General features: G+C 47.1%; 1 protein-coding gene across 5 annotated transcripts in view; it reads right to left on the bottom strand.

The window, feature by feature from the left end:
• Positions 1–25,230, bottom strand: part of atxn2l (ataxin 2-like) — a 59,086-nt gene extending 33,856 nt beyond the window's left edge. For 3 of the 5 annotated variants that reach the window (XM_073033409.1, XM_073033406.1, XM_073033405.1), the window contains exons 1-7: positions 10,084–10,259; positions 6,494–6,530; positions 6,279–6,335; positions 4,760–4,831; positions 4,241–4,391; positions 3,771–3,892; positions 51–142 (exon numbers count right to left, since the gene is read on the bottom strand). In XM_073033409.1, coding sequence (XP_072889510.1) covers positions 51–142; positions 3,771–3,892; positions 4,241–4,391; positions 4,760–4,831; positions 6,279–6,335; positions 6,494–6,530; positions 10,084–10,130 — 578 coding nt within the window. In that variant the 5' untranslated portion in view covers positions 10,131–10,259. Of the gene's footprint in view, positions 1–50; positions 143–3,770; positions 3,893–4,240; positions 4,392–4,759; positions 4,832–6,278; positions 6,336–6,493; positions 6,531–10,083; positions 10,260–24,300; positions 24,504–25,209 lie in introns of those variants that run through there. The other 2 variants (XM_073033408.1, XM_073033407.1) reach the window with 2 other exon arrangements.
• Positions 25,231–25,491: the final 261 nt, after the last annotated feature.

A 25,491-nucleotide genomic window follows, 5' to 3' on the forward strand; every position in this document is an offset into this window, starting at 1 on the left:
ACTCATGTAGAACCTCATGGTGACAGGCCCAACAAGACTTGAATACTCACGTGTAGGAGGAGAGGCTGCTGTCGTACGTAGTCTTCACACCATATGTCTCCTCATTGAAGCGGAACATCTCATTGGCGTCCCAGCCGTTGGACTGAGCATAAAGTTGGAGGTTATGAAGAAACAAGGGAAAGATACAGCCGGGATTAGGGAAAAAAAGTTTAAGACACAATATGGCATCAGACAGCAGGGAAACAGGTCTTTCAACCCAGTTGGTCTGTGTTTGCCAAGATTCACATCTGAACCAGCCCCAGTTGCCTTTCTTTGGCCGGATTCCCTCTAAACCTTTACCAGGCACCCACATTAATCTTTTAAATGTACCTGCCTCAGCCACTTTCTTGTAGCTTGTTCCATATACAAATCACGCTCTAGCTGAAAGTTGCCCCTCAGATCCCCATTGAACCTTGATACTCTCTGACATTAAACCTGTTCCTTTTGGTTCTTGATCCCCAACCCTGTGGAAAAAAGAATGTGTGGATTCACCCTATCTGTGCTGCCTCTGTAAGGTTTCCCCTCAGTCTCCTACACTCTAAGGTTTAAAGACCCAACCACTCTCCATAACTCAGTCCTGAGTCCTGCCATCTGCTTAAGTTTCCTTTGCACTTTTTCCATCTTCATAGCATCATTCCTACAGCAGGGTGACCAAAACAGAATACAATAGTCCAGCTGTGGCCTCACTAACATCTTATACAACTGCAACATAACGTTCTCCTGTACCCAGTGCACCAAACACCTTGTTCACCACCCTGTCTACCCATTATACTATTTTCATGTGAATACAAGTATTTTCATGTACTTGTATTCTGATGTCCTTCTGTTCTGCAGCCTCCATGAGAGGGGTTCTTATAAACACACACAGAGGTCAATTTATTAGGTTCTCTGGAGACTCTTGTGCGTGAAAATCCCAGGAGATCAGCAGTTTCTGAGATACTCAAACCACCCTGTCTGGCAACAACAATCATTCCACAGTTAAGTCACTTAGATCACATTTCTTCCCCATTCTAATGTTCGGGTTGAACAACAACTGAACCACTGGACTATGCCTGCATATATATTTTTTCACACATTGCCAAAAGATTGGCTGACTAGATATTTGCATTAACAAGGAACACAGGTATGCTTAATAAAGTTGCCACTGAGTATATAAAACTATGAAAAAGATAAATAAAATAAATGCAGTAAAGTTGTTTCCACTAGTAAATGAATTTAGAACTAGGAAACTGATGCACCATCAATAACTCTCTGAGACGTGAGGCGAGATACAGGCTTTTATTGGCTGGAAGAAAGAACAAGCAGCAATTGAGCACCACACTACATCCTGGAGACTGAGGCCAGGGCTCAGGCTCCAATCGCCTTTATACCGGGGTCCGTGGGAGGAGCCACAGGAGCAGTCAGCAGGTGGGGGCGTGTCCAGACAGGTATATGTAGTTCACCACAGAAACACAGCAAAAAGATTCAGAGAAATAGATTTAGGATGGAGATCAGGAGAAATTGCTTTTCCCACAGTAGTGAATCTGTGGAATTCTCTGTCCAGGGAAGTAGTTGAGGCTACCATATTAAATATACTAACATGAGAAATTCTGCAAATGCTGGAAATCCAGACCAACAGATACAAAACACTGGAGGAACTCAGGTCAGGCAGCATCCATTAAAACGAGCAAAAAGCCAAAGTTTCGGGTAGCGATCCTCCTTCAGGACTTACATATTTAAGACACAGTTGGATAAGATTTTTGCATAGCCAGGGAATTAAGGTTTATGAGTAAAAGTCATGTAGATGGAGTTGAATCTACAGCCAAATCAGCCGTGAACCTACTGAAGAGCGGAGCAGGCTCAATGGGCCAGGTGGCCAACTCCTGCTACTCGCTCTTCTGAAACATCGATTTTTTTTGGCTCTCCATATATATTTGTCTGAGTTGTTGAGTTCCTCCAGTGAGAACTCAATAAATTGTGTTTCTAAGGATGCTACATCAAAGATCGTTGCAAACTTATACAGAAGTATGGTGGAAAGTATTCTCACTGGTCGCACCATTGCCTGGTATGGAGGCTCCAATGCACAAGATCAGAAAAGGCTGAAGAGTGTTGTAAACTCAGCCAGGCCCATCTACTACTAAGGACATTTTCAAAAGCTGCTGCCTCAAGAAGCCAGTATCTATCGTGAAGGACCTCCACCACTCAGGACATATCCTCTTCTCATTACGACCAGCAAAGAGGTGGTATTTGGACCTAAAGATCCACACTCAACATTTTAGGAACAGCTTCTTCCCCTTCATCATCAGGTTTTTTAACAGTCAATGAATCCATGAGCACTAACCCATCTCTCTGCTGCCAGGCCAGGCAGGTTCTATACTGAGTCTCTCCGCACACCCCAGCATTCTAAGGACAGCTATGCATTCCTTAGTGTTAGGGTGAACGTTGTTTGGTTGGATCCACATCCTTCACTCCTTAACCCACTACTCTATCTCTTCCCATCTTGCTAGAAACCAAAGAAAGTTGTGGACAGAGCTCAGCACATCACAGAAACCAGCTTCTCTCCATGGACACTGTCTACACTTCTGTTGCCTTGGAAAAGCAGCCAGCACAACAAAAGACCCAACAGATCCCGCATATTCTGTTCCCTCCCATTAGGCAGAAAATACAAAAGCCTGAAAGTACATCCCACCAAACTCCAAGGACAGCTTTTACCCTGCTACTTAACAGTATTAAATAGTCCCCTGGTATAAGATAGACTCTTGACCTTACAATCTACCTTGTCATGGCCCTTGTACTTCATGGTCACTGCATTTTCTCTAACCATCATTCTTTATCCTGATGTTGTTTAACTTTGTACCAACACTGTGTAATAATCTGACCTGTATAAGCAGTACACAAGTCAAGCTTTTCAGTGTATTGTGTTACATATGCCAATAATAGACCAATCTATTCTTTCTCTCACTCTCTCCACACCCCTCCCTCCCTTACATCCGCTTCTCCATATCTCCCACTCACTTTCCCAGCTCACTCAGTCAACCCTTGGTTACTCATCTGCTCTCCCCCTCCCACCCCCTTTCAAAGGACATACATATTTGCCTTTCACCCTCCCTCCCGGTGCTTTCACTTCTCTGAGGAGGCCCCACCTGCCCATCCACCATTTTGTCCCCTCCCCTTTCTTCCACCACACCTCCACCAACTCGGTCCCTTCCTTCTTGTCCCAACAGCATAACTTACTGGAGATGGCACACTTTGGCTTCCTCCCTCCTTCCTGCAACCCAATCTCTGTGGGACAGATCCTCTTTGATCACTCCCTTCTCTGGACAGTCCTACCCACTCCTCTGTCCCTTCCTCCCGAAGCCCAGCCTCTGCAGGAAGACATACACTGATCTCTCACCCCGCTCCACTGCCGTCTCTGATTCCTGACACACCCACCTCTGTAGACGGTCCCATATGAAGTCATACCCACCCCCATGACCCCCTCTCTGGCACCAGTCCATTTCGTTCTCTCCCCAGCCTGACTTCACCTCGCTCACTCCCAACGCCCTTCCTTCTCCAGGAGAAAACCCACTTTGAACACCTCCTTTCCGTCTCTCCTTCCAGCATCTCTAGTTATCTGGTACTGTTCCATTGAACCTCTCCCCCTCTACCCTCGAGTTCTTGATTCCTCTCCTCTCCAGGGACGAGCCCACATTGACGCCTCCCCTCCCACTCCCGCTCAGCGGGGAAATGTACAGCTTCCGGCCGGTACCCACCACATCAGACTCTAGGTCGAAGTCATCACTGTTGTTATCTCCACCGCCCTCCCAGGGCTGCAGGGGGCTCTCACGATGCTCCCCATTCACCTTGGTGCTCACCATCGGGTCCGTCAGCTTGTCTGCAGGGGAGGGGAGAAAACGGGTGTCAATGGAGGCTGACCAACTCTCTTGAGTTCTCCCTCCCCATTCTCTCACCCCAATCCCTTCTCTCCATTTCCCCCTCCCTCAAACCTCCTACCCTCCTTCCTAACCTTCCACTTCTCCCTCCCTCCTCCATCCCCTCTGCCTCCTCCCTCCCTCTGCTCTGACACTTACCCTCCCAAGCACATTACTCTCTCTCTCTCTCTCTCTCTTACAACCTCAGCCAATAGGTGAGAGCCAGTTATCCCCTCATCTCTGGGACCTGACTGTGGCAGGTGATTGGGGGGGGGGGGGGGGGGGGCGTAAGGGAGGACTGGTCTGCTCACCTCTCATGGCGTAGTTGAGGTCCACATCACGGAACTGCACCACCACAACATCGGAAGGTTTAAAGATCATGGTATCAATGATGTCTTCACACTTGGGGCCAGCTGCTGTGTCTGCACTCTTCCGGTGCACTGTGTCCACGGCCAGCTCTAGCTGTGGGCCGCAAATGGTGCAGTGAGAGGAAAGGCCGGGGGAGACTCGAGTAGAGGTTCATAAAGGGTTAGTCAGAGACAGAGGAGAGAGATTGTGAACCCCAGACTGTGTGTAAAATAGAGAGAGGCAGGGGTGTGGAGAGGGAGAGAATGGGAGAGGCTGGTGCAGCGGTAGATGGGGGGGGGGTGAGAGAGCGGGGGGAGACAAACAGGGAGAGTGGGCAATAAAAAGGGACAGGGACAGCACCCATGGTGGGAAAGCATGGAGTCCTCAGGAAGAAGGGGTCAGAAGGAATTTACCAAGCTGGGAGTGGTTGACTATTTGACAGCTGGAGGCATAGGGTCTTGATCAGTGAGCTTGCTGCTTACCTTGGAACTGAGTGTTTTGAAGATCCCCTCATAGACGGTGCCATTCCTCACTCTCACATCACACGTGGACCCCTGCAGGAAGGATTGGTGGGTTAGCGAGGTGGGCAGGGGTGTGATTAGTTGCAGTACATTGAGAAATGAATGAACATATGCTCCCCCCCAACAATATGTTAAGGGTCAGTTCAACAGCACACATCTGGGATGGGGGGGGGGATGGGGGAGAACTGCATTTGGTAAGCGCATGGGCAAAGAATATCAGACAACAGACACTCTCTTTACAACAGAATTACAGGGCACAGGCTTAAGCTCAGAGGGAACAGATTTCACAGAGACCCGAGGGGCAACCTTTCACCCAGAGGGAGGTCAGTATATGGAATGAGCTGCCAGATGAAGTATTTGAAATAGGTAGTTTGGGTAGTAAATGTTTAGAGATACAGACCAAGCACAGGCAGCTGGGGCTGGCTGAAATATAAACTGAAGAAAGTGGTTGAGAAAGGTACGTTAACAGCATTTTAAGAGACTTGCACACATACCTGGATAGGAAAGGTTTACAGGGATAAGAGCCAAATGGGACTGGCTTCTTGCTTGATTCCTTAAGGTTGTTATAACCGCTGTGCGGGGAAGGGGAGAGAGGGTGGTAAGCTCCTACTACCTATTAAATGCTCCCAATGGCATGAATCTCTAGCCTCCAACAACTAAGTTCAACTGCTGGTCTTCATGTGTGACTGAACTACTAAGTCCAGCAGAAGCATTTCTACTGATGGGGAGAGGCAAAGGCGGGTTACTGATGCCTTAAAACCAGTCACTTCGGGCCAATGGGGCTCTATCAACCATGGCTGGCATCTCATCTAGAAGGAAAACTCTATTTCAAACCTCCATTACCTTTCAGCTTTTCCCACTCATAGCGAAGGTTTCAGCAGTACACCCCAAGGAAAAATCCAGAGTTGGAGTCCCTTTACTGAGTTCAATGCTGACTAGCAACTCCTGCAACACCACTGGTGCCAAACTATCCGTCTCTGCCATTCCTTTGGATTCATCAGCTGTGCTGAAAGGAGGAACGTGCTGCATGGGCAACAGCTTGCTCTCCATATCATACTGCCCTGGGTTGCAAACTAGCTTGTGGGAACAACTAAGACACACCATACTCGTTGACCCTGATCAACAAAAGGGGGGACTGCCTCATTCGAGGGATTTGGTTGGAATTGGCCACATGGACCAAAGGACCTCTTTCCACGTGGGATCTGGGAAACTAAAAGACGACAATCAGCAGGCTGAGGACGTGCAGATAGGCGGACAACGGTGAACTGTTCAGAAAGCAGGTACGTCCGTGTCAGGCAGGCAGTCGAGGAGCTCAGTGACGGTTGGCAGATGAAGACTGGTGGTGGTGGTGGAGGAATCGCTTGCATCTGTATACACCCCTGTGTCTCTGCACGTGCCCGTGTGCGAGGGTGATATTATGCAGGGAGTGCACATGCGTGTGTGTCCACTAGAGGTGATGGGGATAGCACAGAACACTCACCACAACTGCAGTCAGGAAGTGCAACATCCGCGTGTTGTTGTAGACCCCCTCGAACACCTGGAACACAAGGACAGGGAACCTTCACACAGCTGGCCCAAGGAGCGAAATGCGAAGGGGGAAGGGAGGGGGGGTAGGAAGATGTGGATCAGGAGACGGGTGAAGCAGGAAAGTGGGTTAAGAGTGGGGATGAGAGACAGACAGAAAGAGACACTCACCGGCGACTGTGGGGATCCCTTGACACTGCTCCTCCCCCTGTAATATAAAGCAGAGGGCGGTCAATAAGGAGGTATCCCTTGGAGGCAGGGCTCAAAACTGGATGCAAGTCCTCCATTTTCAGAATATCTTGTATTTATGCTCTGCCAAAATCATCCCTGCGACCTCCTATCACTGTACCATTCCCGTACCTAACAGTGTATCTCTCAATTTCCCAGATACCCATCAACCTGTCTCTCTCCATTCTCGGTGGTGAAGCCACTGGAAGAAATACAAAAGACAGCAGTAAATTGACAAAGCTCCCCCTCCCCACTAAACTGTTGATGCTTGCGGTCCTCAGCACCTCAAGGTTGAGAAAAGGCCTTGCATTGCTTCATAAGAGGTCAGGAATGCATTTCTTACAGCTCATTCTATATACCACAAGACACAGGCACAGAATTGGACCAGTTAGCTGATCCGAGTCCACTCCTTCACGGCTGATTTATTTCCCCTCTCAACCCCATTCTCAGGTCACTGAACATAAGATGTGCGGAGTCAGACTATATATGGGTCATCTGACAGTTTAGACTTCCAGGGCATCTAGACTGTGAGATGTACATATTGGGATCCTTCAGTGCGCCACAGAGCAACTGCTGACAAGAGGGACCCAACCTGTCCAGTGGAATCATCACTGGTAACCAGGTGTGCAATGGGTAAGATGTCAGTGATCAGAGTCCATAAGACAAGGGAGCAGAATTAGGCCACTCGGCCTATTAAGTCTACTCTGCCGTTCCATAATGATTTATTAACACTCTCAACACCGTTCCCCTGCTTTATCTTCAAAGCCTTTAATGCCCCCACTAATCAAGAATCTATTAACCTCCGCTTTAAATATGCCCAATGACCTGGCCTTCACAGCCATCTGCGACAAATTCTCCACCATCTGGCTAAATAAATTCCTTCTCATATCTGTTATAAACTTTTCACTGTGAAGCTATACCCTTTGATCCTAGATTCACTCATTACAGGAATCATCCTCTCCACGTCTGCTCTATCTAGTTAGAAGTCAATGATTTCTGATCCTGATGTGTGCTGTCTGACCCCACTCTCACTGTGTTCCTTGACCCCAGTGACCCTTTACCCCACTTAACCAACACCACATTCCTTGGCCCCACAATAGTCAATCCACTCTTCCAACTCAGTGATGCTTGACCCTGCCAGCCCGACGTCATCCTCCTTGACCCCGCTTCCTCAACCGAGATCCACACCTTCATTCATCCAACCATGGGATATTTCATCCCGCTCCCCAACCTCTGATCTGCGATCCCTCTACGACAACCCTGTGAATACTAGCCCGCTCTCTTACAATGCTGCAACCCTAACTCCGCAGACATTGTGATCCTGCATACTATTACATCAACCCCGTGATCCTTGACCTAGCTCTCCCTTCACAAACAGAAGAAATCTGCAGATGTTGGAAATCCGAGCAACACACACAAAATGCTGGAGGAATTCAGCAGGCCAGGCAGCATCTGTGGGAAAAAAAGTACAGTCGACGTTTCAGGCCTAGACCCTTCAGCAGTGACTGGAGATAAAATAGATGAGCAGTAGATTTGAAAGGTTGGGGGGCGGGGGAGTGGAGAGGAGAGAAACGCAAGGTGATAGGTGAAACCAGGAGTGGGAAGGGATGAAGTAAAGAGCTGGGAAGTCATTTGGTGAAAGAGATTTGGGGCTGGAGAAGGGGAGCCTGATAGGAGAGGACAGAAGGCCATGGAAAAAAGAAAGTGGCGAGAAGCACCAAAGGGAGGCAATGGGCAGGAAAGGAGATAAAGTGAGAGAGCGAAAAGGGGGTGTGGGGTGCGGCATTACCAGAAGTTTGAGAAATTGATGTTCGTGCCATCAGATTGGAGGCTACCCAAACAGAATACAAGGTGTTGTTCTTCCAACCCAGGTGTAGCCTCATTTACACAGTAAAGGAGGCCATAAATTGACATATCAAAATGGGAATGGGAAGTGTATTTAAAATGGGTGGCCACTGGGAGATCCTGCTTTTTCTGGCAGATGGAGCACAGATGCTCAGTGATGTACAGGAGGCCACACCAGGCACAGTATATGATTCCAACAGGCACAAGTGTCCCCTCACCTGGAAGGACTGTTTGGGACCCTAAATGGTAGTGAAGGAGGAGGTGTAAAGGCAGGTGTAGCACTTGTTCCACTTGCAAGGATAAATGCTAATAGGGAGATCAGTGGGGAGGAACAACTAAACAAGGGTGTCATTAAGGAGTGATCCCTGCACATAATGCTCTGTAACTTCCATCTCCAACTGGATCTCACCAATAAGCACATCATTCCCTTTTCCCCACTTTCTGCTTTCCGCAGAGATCACTCCCTACACAACTCCCTTGTCCATTCGTCCCACCCCACCTCTCCTGGCAATTACCCTTGTACTACATCTGCCTCTGCACCTCCTCCCTCACTACCACTCATGGCCCCAAACATTCCTTCCAGGCAACACTCTGTTAGGGTCATACACTCTGTCCGGTGCTCGGTGTAGTCTATACATTGATGAGACCATCGTAGATAGGGAGACCACTTCGCTGAACACCTAATCTCCGCCCACCTAAGAAGCAAGAACTCCTAGTGGCCATAATTTTCATTCCACTTTCCATTCCGACATATCTGTCCACAGTCTCCTCCACTGTCAAGATGAGACCACACTCAGGTTGTTGGAACAACACCTAATATTCAGTCTGGGTAGCTTCCAACCTGATGACATGAACATCAATTTCTAGAACTTCTGCTAATGCCCCTCACCTTCCTGCACTATCCACTTTTTCCTCTCCCACCATATCTGCTTGCAAGCCCATTGCCTCTTTCTAGTGCTCCACTGCCCTTTTCTTCTTTCCATGGCCTTCTGTCCTCTCCTATCAGACTCCCCCTTCTCCAGCCCCAAATCTCTTTCACCAATCAACTTCCCAGCTCACCCCTCCCGGCTTCACTAATCACCTTGTGATTTGTCTTCCCTACCCCACCTTTTAAATCTACTCATCTTTTTTCTCCAGTCCTTCCGAAGGCTCTTGGCCCTAAACGTCGACTGTACTCCCCCACCCCCACAGGTGCTGCCTCTGGCCTGCTGAGTGCCTCCAGCATTTTGTGTGTGTTGCTCCCCCCTCACCGACTTTGCACCGTTTCCCCAATCCACTCTTCGTCTGTTGATTGACAGCTGAATTGATCAATCGTGTGGAGCCCGAACAGTCTTTCGGCTGTCCAATAACAGCCGAACCTGTCCGCTGCACCGCCTTCTCACCCTAGGCCAATGACAGCCCGGCCCACATTCCACGTGATCGCAGCGCCAGTAGCCCACGTGGGCCTGTCTGGGCCCGTGCCCTTTCCAATTAGCACCGTAGAAGAGTACCCACTCTTCTAAATGGCCAAGCGTCGCGCCCGTCAAGCCGGCGTTAGCATCCATTGGTCGAGTTAGCCTTCTATCTGAGCGAGCATCGCACAGCCATTGGGCAGCAGCAAGACATGCCCCGCCCTCCTTCAGCAGCCCGTGCTTGTTCTCCAACCACCACCCCCAACAAACCGCCTCCATCTCCTCGGCTTCCCTCACCTGTCGGCCGGAGGCGCACTAATGCTACTGCGAGGCGCCGCCTTCATCGCCAGGGAGTTATGGTTGGAGGAGTTTGGGATGGGGAGGACAAGCGAACAGGGAAATGGGGTTAGAAAGAGAGAGAGAGCGAGGTGGCCGGCTCCTTCCGCCGGGGCCAGCGCGGAGGGGAGGGAGCGAGCGGTAAATAGCGCGCATGCGCGAGACTATTTCTCCGCCCCTGGTCACGTGCGGTATGCCAGGATTGGCGTAAAGCCGCGACGCGCATGCTCAGGGTGTTGGCCGCGCCCTCTCCGGGCTCCCCAGCCAACAGCAGATGCTGTACTCAGCAGCCGTGCGCTGGCCATTCCCCCCTCCCCGGTCCCGATTAAAGCTCTGGTGGTAGCAGGAAGTAGATGCTGCATTGCTTGGGTGCCCCGAACTCTCTTAACATGCCCTCCCACTCCCCTAGATCGGCAGGGTAGGAATGCCCAAAGCCTGCATTCTGCTCAAAGAGGCAGGTTCTTTGGGATTTTTCTGGGCCAGCCCGCTCAGTCCCTTTAGAGTACATGGAAGGGAGGCTGGTTTCCGTGAAGTGCCTAGCAGTGTCCACAACTCTCTGGGGTATCTTGCGGTGATGGGCAGAGCAGTCGCAAGGTGTAATGCTTCTGGAAAGCATTTCTATGGTGTTTCGATTACAATTGGTTAGGGTAGTTTTAAAGACTGGGAGTGGTAGGTGCTGTGGTGATGGTGGAGGTTGATATGATAGGGACATTCAAGAAGCTCTCAGAAAGGTAAATGGAAGTAAGAAAAACGTGCAAGAGGAAAGGATTAGGGTGATTGTGAAGTGTGGTAATATAGGTGCAATACTGTTAATATGTTCTGAAATTATAAATTCAGTTCCTAGGTGTAAACATCATCTGTTCCAGTCGATCTACGTTGATGTCACAGCCAAGAAAGCTCACCAGCGTCTCCACATCCTCAGAAGCAAAAGAAATACATCATGTCCCTGTCTACCTTTACCATTTTTATCAATGCACTATAGAAAGCATCCAATCTAGATGCATCATGATTTGGTATGTCACCCTGCTCGTGACTGCAAGGCACCACACTGAGTTTTAGACATAGCTCAGCACATCTTAGGAATCAATCTGCCCTCCATGACACATCTCACTTCCTCAATAAAGCAGCCAGCCTGCCCCTCCCCACTTTACATTCCTCATCCCTCTTCTTACCACAAGCTGAAAGCACATACCACAAAGTCTACTCTGCAGTTATGGAACTACTGACAATCCACTCTAAGGTAAACTTTGACCTGGCCATTGCCCTTGCACCTTATTGTCTGCCTACAATGCAGTTTCTTTACAACTCTAACACTTCATTCTGCATTGTCAACACCAGTGAATCTGCAGATGCTGCAAATAAATAAAAAACACAGGAGACTGATGAAGGGTTTCAGCCCGAAATGTCATTATTACCTCCTCCCATAGATGCTGTCTGGCCTGCCGAGTTCTGCCAGCATTTTGTGTTTTTCATTCTGCATTGTTATTGGTTTCCTTTGTATTACCTTGATGCTGTGAAGTGATGGGCAGCATGCACAACCTGCACCTTGGTGCACAACAATAAACCAATTTTATAATAGAACAGTACAGGTTGGGACAAACCCTTGGGCACATCATGTTGGTGCTGATCATACTTTGTCAAGTGGTGGACACAGCTCAATAAGCACCTACGCAAGCAGATAACAGAGATAAAAGTATACAGCATGCTTGTCTTCATTGGTAGGGACAATGACTATGAGTGAGGAAGTCCAGCCTGCAGCTATACAAAACTTCAGTCAGAATGCTTTTCAGAATCAAGTTTAATAGCACCAGCATATGTTGTGAAAGTTGTCTACTGCAATACATAATATATTTCTGTAAGTAATGTTTTTATATATAGTTTGGGTGCAGTTTTGGTCACCTCATTCCAGGAAGGGTGTAGAGGCCTCTTGTCACCATCCCCACTTTTCTAGACTCCATCTGTTTATCACAACCCCCCTCACCTGGATTCAACCATCACTTGCCCGTTTTACTCAATCCCTTCCCCTCCTATCCTTATACTAGCCATCTTCCCTCCATAAAGGCACATCAGCAGCTCCTATTTCATTAGGAGTCTTGAGGAGATTTGCTATGACAAAGACTCCAGCAAATTTCTACAGATGTACAGTGGAGAGCATTCTGATATCACACTAAGTACACTGCAGATACTGTGGTCAAAGCAACACGTACAACAAGCTGGAGGAACTCAGCAGGTCAGACAGCGTCCGTGGAAACGAGCAGTCAATGTTTCGGGCCGAGAACCTTCGGATCCTGACAAAGGCTCTCGGCCCAAAACGTTGACTGCTCGTTTCCACGGACGCTGTCCGACCTGCTGAGTTCCTCCAGCTTGTTGTACGTGTTACTCTGATATCACAGCCTGGTAAGGGGGTGCCATTGTACAGGATCACAAGAGCCTGCAGAGGGTTGGAGACTCAGTCATCTCCATTACAGGTATAATCCTCTCCAACATAAAGACATCTTCAAGAAGCAGTGCCTCAAGGTAGCAGCCATAATTAAAGACTCCCACCATCTAGGACATGTCCTTATTACCATCAGGAAGAAAGTGCAGGAACAGCTTCTCTTGAGTCATCAGATTTCTGACAGTCCATGAACACTACCTCACAGTTCCTCTTTTGCACAATTGATTTTTGCACCTTAGTAATTTTTTGTCTTGCTCTGTACTTCTGCCATAAATTTCATGACACACATCAGTGATAATAAACCAGATATTGTTAATAATCTTTTCCACACTGGAAAGCCAGGAAGGAATTTGCCACAGCCCTAGCAGAGATGTTTGTGTCATTGTTAGTCATGGGTGTGGTATTTCAAGACTGGTGGATGGTTAGTGTCATTTAGATCATTTGCCTATACTCTTACCAACTACATATAGACAGAGCCTAAAGTACTAGGCTCCAGAGTTCAAGATAGCTGGGGGTTGGAGGAACAGTTATAGGATAGCCTTAAGTCAGAGGACCGGGCCACGTTCAAGGACTCATCTGAAGACTCAAATGACTACACCAGGGTCATTACAGCTGTGGATGAGTGTCTCTCCATGAAATCATTCAGGGCTTACCCCAATTCCTGGCTGAACAATGAAATCCAGGACCTGCTGAGAGTCAGATCAAAGGCATTAAAGTCTAGAGATCAAGAATGCTACAAGAGGTGCAGGTATAATCTCCGGAAAGATCTCTCTTTGGCAAAGTGGAGATTCTGAACAAAACTGGAATCAACAAGGGATGTTCAACAGCTATGACAGAGTTTGAATGCCATAATCTTCTACAAAGTTAAACCTTGCTACAGAGGAAACAACAGAGCTTCACTTCCAGATGAACTCAATACCTTCTATGCTTGTTTTGATCACCAGAACAGGGTGGAACCATTGTGCACCTGCAAGTGTCCCCATGATCCTTAGGTCTTAGCATCTGAAGATGAGGTGCAGGAGCTGGCTTCAAGAGAGTGAATCCAAGAAAAGCATATGGTCCGATGAGAGTACCTGGTCAAGTATTGAAGACCTGTGCTGACCAGCTGCCTGGTGTATTCACAGAGATCTCAAACCATCCCTCTGGCAGTCTGGTACCCAGCTGCTTCAAGCAGGCGTCAATCATATAGTGCCCAAGACGAGCATGGTAACCTGCCTAAATGACTATCGCCCAATTACACTTACATCCACAGTGATGAAGTGTTTCGAGAGGCTGGTATTGAAGCATATCAGTTACAGATATGTGGTGGAAAAAGTGTGCTTATTGGCTGCTTTACAACCAGATATGGGAACACCAATGCCTTTGAGCAGAAAATCCTACAAAAGGTAGTGGATCCAGCTCAGTACATCACAGGTAAAACTCTCCAAACCATTAGGCAAATCTATATGAAACACTGCCTTAGAAAAGCAGGATCCAAAGATCCTCACACGAGGAAATCTGCAGATGCTGGAAATTCAAACAACACACACAAAATGCTGGTGGAACACAGCAGGCCAGACAGCATCTATAGGGAGAAGCGCTGTCGACATTTCGGGCCGAGACCCTTCCTCAGGACTAACCGAAAGGAAAGATAGTAAGAGATTTGAAAGTAGTGGGGGGAGGGGGAAATGCGAAATGATAGGAGAAGACCGGAGGGGGTGGGATGAAGCTAAGAGCTGGAAAGGTGATTGGCGAAAGTGATACAGAGCTGGAGAAGGGAAAGGATCATGGGATGGGAGGCCTCAGGAGAAAGAATGGAGGGGGGGGGGAGCACCAGAGGGAGATGGAGAACAGGCAAACAACTAAATATGTCAGGGATGGGGTAAGAAGGGGAGGAGGGGCATTAACGGAAGTTAGAGAAGTCAATGTTCATGCCATCAGGTTGGAGGCTACCCAGCCGGTATACAAGGTGTTGTTCCTCCAACCTGAATTTGGATTCATTTTGACAATAGAGGAGGCCATGGATAGACATATCAGAATGGGAATGGGATGTGGAATTAAAATGTGTGGCCACTGAGATCCTGCTTTTTCTGGCGGACCGAGCGTAGGCGTTCAGCGAAACGGTCTCCCAGTCTGTGTCGGGTCTCACCATATATAAAAGGCCACACCGGGAGCACCGGATGCAGTATACCACACCAGCCGACTCACAGGTGAAGTGTCGCCTCACCTGGAAGGACTGTCTGGGGCCCTGATTGGTGGTGAGGGAGGAAGTGTCAGGGCAGGTGTAGCACTTGTTCCATTTACAAAGATAAGTGCCAGGAGGGAGATCGGTGGGAAGGGATGGGGGGGACGAGTGGACAAGGGAGTCGCAAAGGGAGCGATCCCTGCGAAAAGCGGGGGGGGGGAGGGAAAAATGTGCTTGGTAGTGGGATCCCGTTGGAGGTGGCGGAAGGTACGGAGAATTATACGTTGGACCTGGAGGCTGTTGGGGTGGAAGGTAAGGACAAGGGGAACCCTATCCCGAGTGGGGTGAGGGCAGATGTGCATGAAATGGGAGAGATGCGTTTGAGAGCAGAGTTAATGGTGGACGAAGGGAAGCCCCTTTGTTTAAAAAAGGAAGACATCTCCTTCGTCCTGGAATGAAAAGCCTCATCCTGAGAGCAGATGCGGCGGAGACGGAGGAATTGTGAGAAGGGGATAGCATTTTTGCAAGAGACAGGGTGGGAAGAGGAATAGTCCAGGTAGCTGTGAGAGTCTGTAGGCTTATAGTAGATATCAGTAGATAGGCCGTCTCCAGAGATGGAGACAGAAAGATCAAGAAAGGGGAGGGAGGTGTCGGAAATGGACCAGGTAAATTTGAGAGCAGGGTGAAAGTTGGAGGCAAAGTCAATGAAGTCGACGAGCTCAGCATGTGTGCAGGAGGCAGCACCAATGCAGTCGTCAATATAGCGAAGGAAAAGAGGGGGATGGATACCTGTATAGGCTTGGAACATGGACTGTTCCACAAAGCCAACAAAAAGGCAGGCATAACTGGGACCCATACGGGTGCCCATGGCTACACCCTTGGTTTGGAGGAAGTGGGAGGAGCCAAAGGAGAAATTATTGAGAGTAAGAACTAATTCTGCTAGACAGGAGAGTGGTGGTAGAGGGGAATTGGTTAGGTCTGGAATCCAAAAAAAAAGCGAAGAGCTTCGCGACCACCTCGGTGGGGCCATCAACTCTGCTCTCAAACGCATCTCTCCCATTTCCCACACATCTGCCCTCACCCCATCCACCCGCCACCCCACTCGGGATAGGGTTCCCCTTGTCCTTACCTACCACCCCACCAGCCTCCAGGTCCAACGTATAATACTCCGTAACTTCCGCCACCTCCAACGGGATCCCACTACCAAGCACATTTTTCCCTCCCCCCCACTTTCTGCTTTTCGCAGGGATCGCTCCCTACGCGACTCCCTTGTCCACTCGTCCCCCCCATCCCTTCCCACTGATCTCCCTCCTGGCACTTATCCTTGTAAACAGAACAAGTGCTACACCTGCCCTTACACTTCCTCCCTCACCACCAATCAGGGCCCCAGACAGTCCTTCCAGGTGAGGCGACACTTCACCTGTGAGTCTGCTGGTATGGTATACTGCGTCCGGTGCTCCCGGTGTGGCCTTTTATATATTGGTGAGACCCGACACAGACTGGGAGACCGTTTCGCTGAACACCTACGCTCGGTCCGCCAGAAAAAGCAGGATCTCCCAGTGGCCACACATTTTAATTCCACATCCCATTCCCATTCTGATATGTCTATCCATGGCTTCCTCTATTGTCAAAATGAATCCAAATTCAGGTTGGAGGAACAACACCTTATATACCGGCTGGGTAGCCTCCAACCTGATGGCATGAACATTGACTTCTCTAACTTCTGTTAATGCCCCTCCTCCCCTTCTTACCCCATCCCTGACATATTTAGTTGTTTGCCTGTTCTCCATCACCCTCTGGTGCTCCCCCCTCTCCATTCTTTCTCCTGAGGCCTCCCATCCCATGATCCTTTCCCTTCTCCAGCTCTGTATCACTTTCGCCAATCACCTTTCCAGCTCTTAGCTTCATCCCACCCCCTCCGGTCTTCTCCTATCATTTCGCATTTCCCCCTCCCCCCACTACTTTCAAATCTCTTACTATCTTTCCTTTCGGTTAGTCCTGACGAAGGGTCTCAACCCAAAATGTCGACAGCGCTTCTCCCTATAGATGCTGCCTGGCTTGCTGTGTTCCACCAGCATTTTGTGTGTGTTGTTGTCCAAAGATCCTCACCACCCAGGCCATGCTCCTTTTCCACTGCAGCCATCAGGTTGAAGGTACAGGTGTCTCAGGACTCACTCTGTCCAGTTCAGAACAGTTACTATCCTATCAGACTCTTGAACAAAAGGGGATAACGACACATTTAAGGACTCTTATCATTTCGTGGTCATTATTTATTGCTATTTATTATCAGAATTTGTACGATCTGTTTACAATTCCTGATGTTTACAGTATACAGATCCAGTTCAACCAACACAGAAAATGCTGCAGGAACTCAACAGGGCAGACAGCATCTGTGGAGAAGAGTACAGTCAACATTTTAGGCCATGACCTTTCAGAAAGACTCAGATGAACTGTTTATAGTTAATGTGCCATAAATTTGCCAAGTATGACCACAGGGAAAGAATCACAGGATTGTACGTGGTTACACCCATGTACTCTGACAACAAATTTTATTTTGAACTCTATGAAATGTCTCGACCCAAAGCACATTTCCTTCCACGGATGCTGCCTTCCCTGCTGAGTTCCTCCAGTAGTTTTGTTTGTAATATTCACATTCCATCTTCTGTAGCCTTTTTTTGTCTGTTACTAACACATAGTAGCATTATTAAGCTATTTGGCCCATAGAGTCAGCTCCACCATTCCATCATAGCTGATTTATTTTCCTCCTGTCACAACAGGTCAATAGTAGATGCCATTTCATTGGCTCTCCGCTCAGCTCTGGAAAATCTGGGCAATGAAAATACATATAGCAGGATTCTCTTCATTAACTATACCTCAGCATTCAATACTACCATCCTCTCAAAACTAACGACTAAACTCCAAGACTGAAGCCACAATACCTTCATGTGCAACTGGATCTCCAATTTCCTCACTTGCAGACTCCTGTCAATACAACTTGGCCACATCTGCTCAGCATTCTCCATCAGCATAGGTACACCACAAGGCTCTGTACTTAGCTCCCTGCTTTATACCCATGACTGTGTGGCTAAGTGTAATTCCAATGCCTTATTTAAGTTTGCTGATGATGCCACTATTGTTGGCCAAACCAAAGGTGGTGACAAATCAGTATACAGAGGGAGATTGAAAATCTGATTGAATGGTGTCACATAACTTCTCACACAACACTAGCAAAAACAAGTACCAATTATTGACAACAGGAAGAAGGTGCCAATCCTCAATAGAGGATCGGAGGTGGAGAGAGTCAGCAACTTTGAATTCCTTGGTGTGTATCATTTCAGAGGATCAGCTCTAGGACCTACACACAAGTGCCACTACAAAGGCAGCATAACAGCCTTCTACTTAGAAGTTTGCGCAGATTCACAATATCATCCAAAATTTTGACGAACCTTCAGAGAGGCACACTGTTGTATACTGCCTTGTTGCATTACAGCCAGATATGGAAACAGCAATGCTCTTGAAAGGAAAGACCTACAAAATAGCGGATACACCCCAGTCAACCACAAGCAAAGCCCCTTCCCACCCCATTACTCTTTAACCATCAGGCTCCTGAATCAGCATATATGACTTCACTCACCTCAACACTGAAATGATTCCACAACCAATGGGCTCACATTGACTCATGTTAATTCATTTTTATTATTTGCACAGTTTGGTTTCTTTTGTACATTGGTCGCTTGTCAATCTGTGTGTAGTTTTCCATTGATTCTTTGTTTTACTGTGAATGCCTACAACCCTAGATTCAGTTCGTTCAGGAATCATTGCTTAACACAAGTGTCCTGAAAGAATCCATGGATTAACCTGAGAAACTATGGATAGACTTGAAGAAGCACTCAACCCGCAATTGGGAGTCTTAAATAAATACACTGTACAAATGGAATAGAGTATACAGAGTAAGGTAGAAGATCATGTAGCACAGTTAGAGATTGTCAGGTATGACATTATGGGCATCACTTAATCGTGGTTCAAAGGACACAGTTGGGAGCTTAACATCTAACTATACATATTGTACCAAAAGAACAGGTAGGTGGGGCGGAGGTGGTTCTGTTGGTTTAAAAAAAAATCAAATTCTTCAAAAGTATGACGCATGTCCGGTACAAATAGAATCGTTGTGGGTAGTTAGTAAACTACAATGGTAAAAGGACTGTCTCAACAGGCCTCAGAACAGCAGCCATAATGTGGGGTACAAATTACAATGGGAGATAGAAAAAGCATGTCGAAAGAGTAATGTTACAATAGTTGTGGGAAAATTTCAATATGCTGGCAGATTAGAAAACTCAGGTTGGTGCCGGATTCCAACAGAAAGAACTTGTGGAATGCCTACAAGATGGCTTTTTAGAGCAGCTTGTGTTTGAGCCCACCAGGGAAAGGGCAATTTTAGAGTTGGTCAAGTCAAGTCACTTTTACTGTCATTTCGACCATAACTGCTGGTACAGTACATAGTAAAAATGAGACAATGTTTTTCAGAACCATGGTGTTGTGTAATGAACAGATTTCATTTCAGAGCTTATGGTAAAGGAACCCTTAGAACAGCAATGGCTGGAGTTTCTGGGAGCAATTCAGAAAGTATAGGTTAGATTCATCCTAAAGTAGTAGGTGTTCTAAAGAGAGGATAAAGCAATCATGACGAGGGTAAGTCAAAGACTGCAAGAAGAAAAACACAAAAGAGGGCATTTAATATAGCAACAATTAGTTGAACCCTTTACGTCAGTAATTTGACAGAAGGCTCAGTAGGTTATGGACTAATAATGTCCCCACCTCATCTCTGCTCCCTCAAATTACTCTTCCCTCATTCCACCAATTGCCTTTCTTCACCTACATGAACCTTTTTACAAACTGTCCCTCTCACCCAGCCCATTCTTACACTTGAATGGATGTCAGATTGGCACTGGCTTTACCAAACCATTCCCAAACTGTTAACCCCACCACCACCACATCTTGCAATAACTCTGCCCTCATCCTTAAGTTCACTGTAAATTATGGAAGTACATATACAGTGGTACTAGAAAGTTCGTGAAACCTGTAGAATTTTCTCTATTTCTGCATAAATAACCTAAAATGTGAACAGATCTTCAAGCAAGTCCTAAAACTAGATAAAGAGAACTACAAAAACTATTTGGAATCAGATAATCCAATCAATGAGGTGAGATTGGAGCTGTGTATTATACAGGTGCCCTGACCTATAAAAAAAAGACATATTACTGTCAGGTTACTGACAGAGTCTGCTCTTCTCAAGAAAGATCTCGATGTGCGCCATGCTTCGTTCAAAACAACTTTCAGAGGACCTTAGAAGAACTGTAGAGCTGCATGAAGCTGGAAAAGACTACAAAAGCATTTCTAAATACCTGTGTGTTCATCAGTCCACAGTAAGAGAAACTGTTTACAAATGGAAGAAATTCAGTACTGTCGCTCCTCTCCCTACAGCAGGCATCCTGCAAAGAATATACCAAGGGCACAACGTGCAATGATGAAGGAGATGAAAAATAACCCAAGGGTAACAGCAAAAGCCCTGCAGAAATCTCTTGAACTTGCTAAAGTCTCTGTTCATGTACCCACTCTTAGAAAAACACTGAACAAGAATGGTGTTCATGGAAGGACACCACGGAGGAAACCACTGCTCTGCAAAAAAAAAACATTGCTGCGCGTCTCAAGTTTGCAAAAGATCACTTGGATGTTCTATAGCGTTCTGTGGACAAATGAGACGAAAGTTGAACTTTCTGGCAGAAATGCACACTGCTATGTTTGCAGGAAAAAGGACACTGCATGCCAAAACCAAAACCTCACCCAGCTGTGAAACTTAGGGGAAGGAGAATCAAAGCTTGGGGCTGCTTTGATGCCTCTGGGCCTCAACAGCTTGCAATCATTGAGGGAACAATTCAAAATTGTACCAAGACATTTTACAGGAGAATGTCAAGGTAGCAGTCTGTTACCTGAAGCATAATAGAAGTTGGGTGATGCAACAAGACAATGATCCGAAAGATAACAAATCAACAATAGAATGGTTTTAAAAAAAAGAAGAAAATTCTTGTTTTGCAACGACCAAGTCAAAACTCCAGACCTTAATCCGATAGAAATATTGTGGAAGGACATCAAGCAAGCAGTTCAGGCAAGGAAGCCCACCAGCATCTCTAAGCAATTGTATAAGGAGAAAAGGCCTAAAATTCCTCTACACTGATGTGCCCGACTGATCAACAGTTACCAGAAACGTTTGGTTGAAGTTATTGCTGTACAAAGGGTTCACAGCAGTTACTGAAAGCAAAGGTTTGCCTATTTTTTCCAACAAGTACATGTAATATTGGATCCTTTTTCTCAATAAATAAAAAGTATATTTTTGTCATTTAATTGGGATCTCCATCCAGATGAAGATCTGATCACATTTTGTCATATTAATGCAGAAATAAAATTCTACAAGGTTCACAAACTTTCTAACACCACTATGTTACTATATAGTACCCTGAAATTCATTTTATTGCAGAGAAAAATGTACAATAGAATGACTGAAAAATTTGCATAAAGACTGACAAACAACCAACGTGTAAAAAACGACAAACTACAAATAAAATAGTACTGAGAACATGAGTTGTAAAGCCTCTGAAAGTGAGCTTGTGGAATCAATTCAGAGTTTAGGCAAGTTATTCACTCCACTTCAGGAGCCCGGTAGTCCAAGGGTAATAACTGTTCCTAAACCTGGTGGTTTGGGACCCAAGGCTGCTGTACTTCCTGCCCAATGGTAGTAGGAAGAGGGCTGGGGCAGGATGTGGGGAGTTTTTGATGATGGAAACTGCTTTCTTGTGGCAGCATTCCATGTAAATGTACTCAATGGTGGAAAAGGCTTTGCTTGTAATGGACTGGGCTGCATCCACTACTTTCTCTAGCCTTTTCTGTTCATGGGTATCAATGTTTCCATACCAATCTACTCAATTTCTTGTGTACCCTCGATCTGGAGCCAACCACACTCTCCTGACTCCAGCACACCTCCCTCAAACACCTTTGTAGCAGGAAGTGGAGCAAACTGTCCCACAAGCCCGTTCTACTCCACATCATCATCCACTTGTGGTACCCACCTCACTCTACACCTCCCCCTAGGACAGCTCACCAGCCTTGCCTCGATGCCTACTTTACAACCCACCCACGCAGCCAGCCTAACCCCACAACCCCAGTCAGGCCACCCAGGTAAGGAGCTGAAATATTATGTTGTTGGTGAAGCCGTACTCTGTACTTTGCAGTTTTGGTCACCCTGTTATAGCAAATATTAACAAGATGGAGAGGGTGTAGACAGAATTACAAGGATGCTGTTTGGACTAGCAGTTACGAGTTATACTAAGAGGTTGGCCACGCTATTGGAGCATTTGAAAATGGGAGCATAGAAGAATGCTGTTTATAAAGTCATAAGGTGTTCGGATAAAATCAATGGTCATTCTTTTCTCTGGGGTCAGGGAGTCCAAAACTAGAGGGCACATACAGGAGAGTAGATATTGAAAAGAGACCCAACTCCATCATGGGCACTACCCTCTCACCATCAAGGAGATACCTGAGAAAAAAAGTGGCATCCACTATAAGGACCCTCACCAGCCAGGACATGCCCTATTCCTGTTACCACCAGCAAGGAGGGATCCTGAAGAGCCACACTCACTGATTCAAGAATAGCTTCATCCCATCCATCATCAGATTTCTGAATGATCTAGTAAACCCATGAATACTACCTATTTTGTTTTGCACTATATTTCATATATTATTGTAATTTATAGTACTTTTACTTTTGTACTACTACCACAAAACAAAAAATTGCACAAGTTTTGTCAGTGATATCTGATTCTAAAGTTGATTACAAGTAAGGTACTAAGTACCTAAAATGAGCTGACAAAGAAACTGGTCAAGAAGGATACAATTGCATTTAAGAGGCATAGAGGGACTCGGAGGGTTACGGGCCAACCACAAGCAATTGGGACAAACCAGGAGGATGCTCTGGTCAGCATGGACCACGTTAGGAATCATTCTGAAGCTATGGCACGATGAATAACAATTATAAATTAAACAAAACAAGAACCAGACTTCAGGAAATGAAATCTATACACAGTTTAATTTCTAACTGGTTACCTGGTGGCTAGTGAAACCAGTCATTGGGTGTGGTACATTCTGATACTGTCCCATTGAAACTACATAGGGGAAGATAATAACTGAATGTTCTTGGATTAGTACATTATTAAAGGCGGCAGAAGGGCATCATGTCAGACCGGGAAGAGGGATAGGAATTAAAATGGGTGGCATTGGAAAATTGTTTTTCTCTGAGGTAACGGAGGTGTTTGACAAAGTGGTCCGCCAATCTGTGTCGGGTCTCACCAATGCCACAATGGAGATAGCATTGCATACAATAAAAGACCCCAACACATTCGCAGATTTAATGTTATCTCACCTGGAATCTCATTGTTTGGGGCCCTGAGTGGAGGTGAATGGGCAGGTGAAGCACTTTGGCCACTTGTAGGGACAAGTGCCAGGAAGGAGATCAGTAGGGATGGATAGATGGACACAGTAGGAGCAATCCTTGCAAAAAGCGGAGATAAAGATGTGTTTGGTTGCAGGGTCCTGTTGAAGATGAAAGTTGCAGAAAATGATAGTTTGTACACAGAGGCTCATAGAGTGGCAGGTGAGGACTAAAGGAACTCTACTGAGCACATCTCTTCTACCCCCCCCCCCATGCTTTCCACAGGGATCACTATGTGACTCCCTTGTCCCTACCTACTAAATGTCTGTTCTGACAATTATCTCTGCATAAACATCAACTACACCAAATTCAAGTAATTATTCCTCCCCCCTTATGTCTTTTTTCCCCATTCTACATTCTGGTTACTACCCCCCTCCCCAAGTCCCTTCTCCTTACCTCATTCTGGTTCCCTTCCTTTCATGGTCCACTAACTTCTATTAGCTCCCTTCTTCAGCCTTTTACTTCTTCTACCTCTCACTTCCCAGCTTCTTGCTTAATTCTCTCACCTGCCCCTTGGTATTGGTTTATCATTGTCACATGCACCGAGAAACAGTAGAAAAACTTCTCTTACATAGTGTTTCTGCAGATCAAATTAATACACAGTGCATTGACATAGAACAATGTAAAACAATTCAAATGCAGAATAAAGCCACGGAAAGAGTATGAAGCAGATAAACGATAAAGTGCAAGAGCATGCCCTCCTCCTCACCCATTATCTGCCATCATCTAACTCATTCATCTTTCCCTACCTTTTTATTCTGCCCAGTCCTCTCCAGTCCTGGTGAGGGGTCTCGGACCGAAACGTCAACTGTTTCCTGAGTTCTTCCGGCGTTACACACACACACTCCAATCCCTACTTCTATCACCCTTCCCATTCTATCCACATTCCCACCATCCTTCCTCCTTCCCATCTGAGTAGGTGCCGCGGCGCTCACAGGAAGTAGCGCTTACCCTCACCAGGGTCCACCCTGCCTCCCAGTGCGCATGCGCGCTGGAGTCGCCGGCTCTCCCTCCTCCTCCTCCCCCCCTTTCCGTCACCTCATCGCTGCCGCCGCGGTGATCTCCGGACCGGCGCCGATCGTTTTCTCCCGTCCTCGGACGGCTCCAGGTATAGGTTACGTGGCTGGCCGTGGGTCACCTCGGGCTCCCTCGCTGTTCTATGTGTCTCTCTGTCCTCCCCGGCCGCCGCTCCGTTCCACCACCGCTCGCGCCGCGCCACTTCTCCCGCCTCCACACCAGCTGATTGGTTGAACCGCCCTTCCGTTTTTCTCTCTCTATCACTGGTGTTCGCTCCCGGACAATTCCGCCTTCCCATTGGTCTATCCCTCCAGTCCGTAACGACGCCCCTGCCCCTATAAGCGTCCCTTCTTTGTCACTCAACGACATAAGAGGCAGTGATTGGAGTAGTTTAGAACACGCCCTGCCCTGACATTTCTGCGCTTCCTTATTGGGCTGTACCGTAGTTTGGCCGGGCCGCCAGCCATTACGGCCGCCGCACTGATTGGTGAACGAGGACGTCACTCCGTCCATGGTTCGGAGTTGGACGGCGGGGGTGGGGGTGGAAACAGTCCCTCGGTGTCCCCACCCACCGATTACTCGACGCTTCGCATCCTGTCCCGTTCCCGAACTGCCATTGGTCTATCTTCATGTCAATCTCTTCAACCGCAGGGCCCCGCGGGCTGTCCATCTCATCTCCCTGTCCTACGCTGCCAAGAAATTCCACCGTTGCGCCCCCGCTCGCCCGATGATTGGTCAGCGCCAAATGCAGTTCGGCCTCTAATTAGCACAGCCTGCAATCAGTCAGGAAGAAAGGGGTGGATCCCTGCAGTCTGATTGGCTATGGCTCCAAAATAGGGCTATGTTGTGCTTGCAAAACATTTAAAGGGAATCATAGCAAATTCTGCGAATTAAAACCGAAAACATGGGGGTGGAAATGGGTGGGTATACCTGTGCAGCAACTCCCCCGAAAAACGTCAAAGCAAGGTTTTACGTGGGGCGAGGGGAGTGTGCGACCCCCGTGTTACGCCAAATACGCCCTTGCAGAATTCGTCAATCATCGCTCCAAGTACCTGAGGAGCAGAATATAATTTTCAAATACGGGGTGAATAAACAATATAGTAATGTACTTACAAAACAACAGGGGGTCCCCTATAATAGAATCACAGTTGTACAGTACAGAAACAAGCCCTTCGGACCAATTGTCCATACCGATCAAAATTCCTATCTAAA

The sequence above is a fragment of the Hemitrygon akajei genome, chromosome 31 (assembly GCF_048418815.1).
Source record: "Hemitrygon akajei chromosome 31, sHemAka1.3, whole genome shotgun sequence".
Lineage (NCBI taxonomy): Eukaryota > Metazoa > Chordata > Chondrichthyes > Myliobatiformes > Dasyatidae > Hemitrygon > Hemitrygon akajei.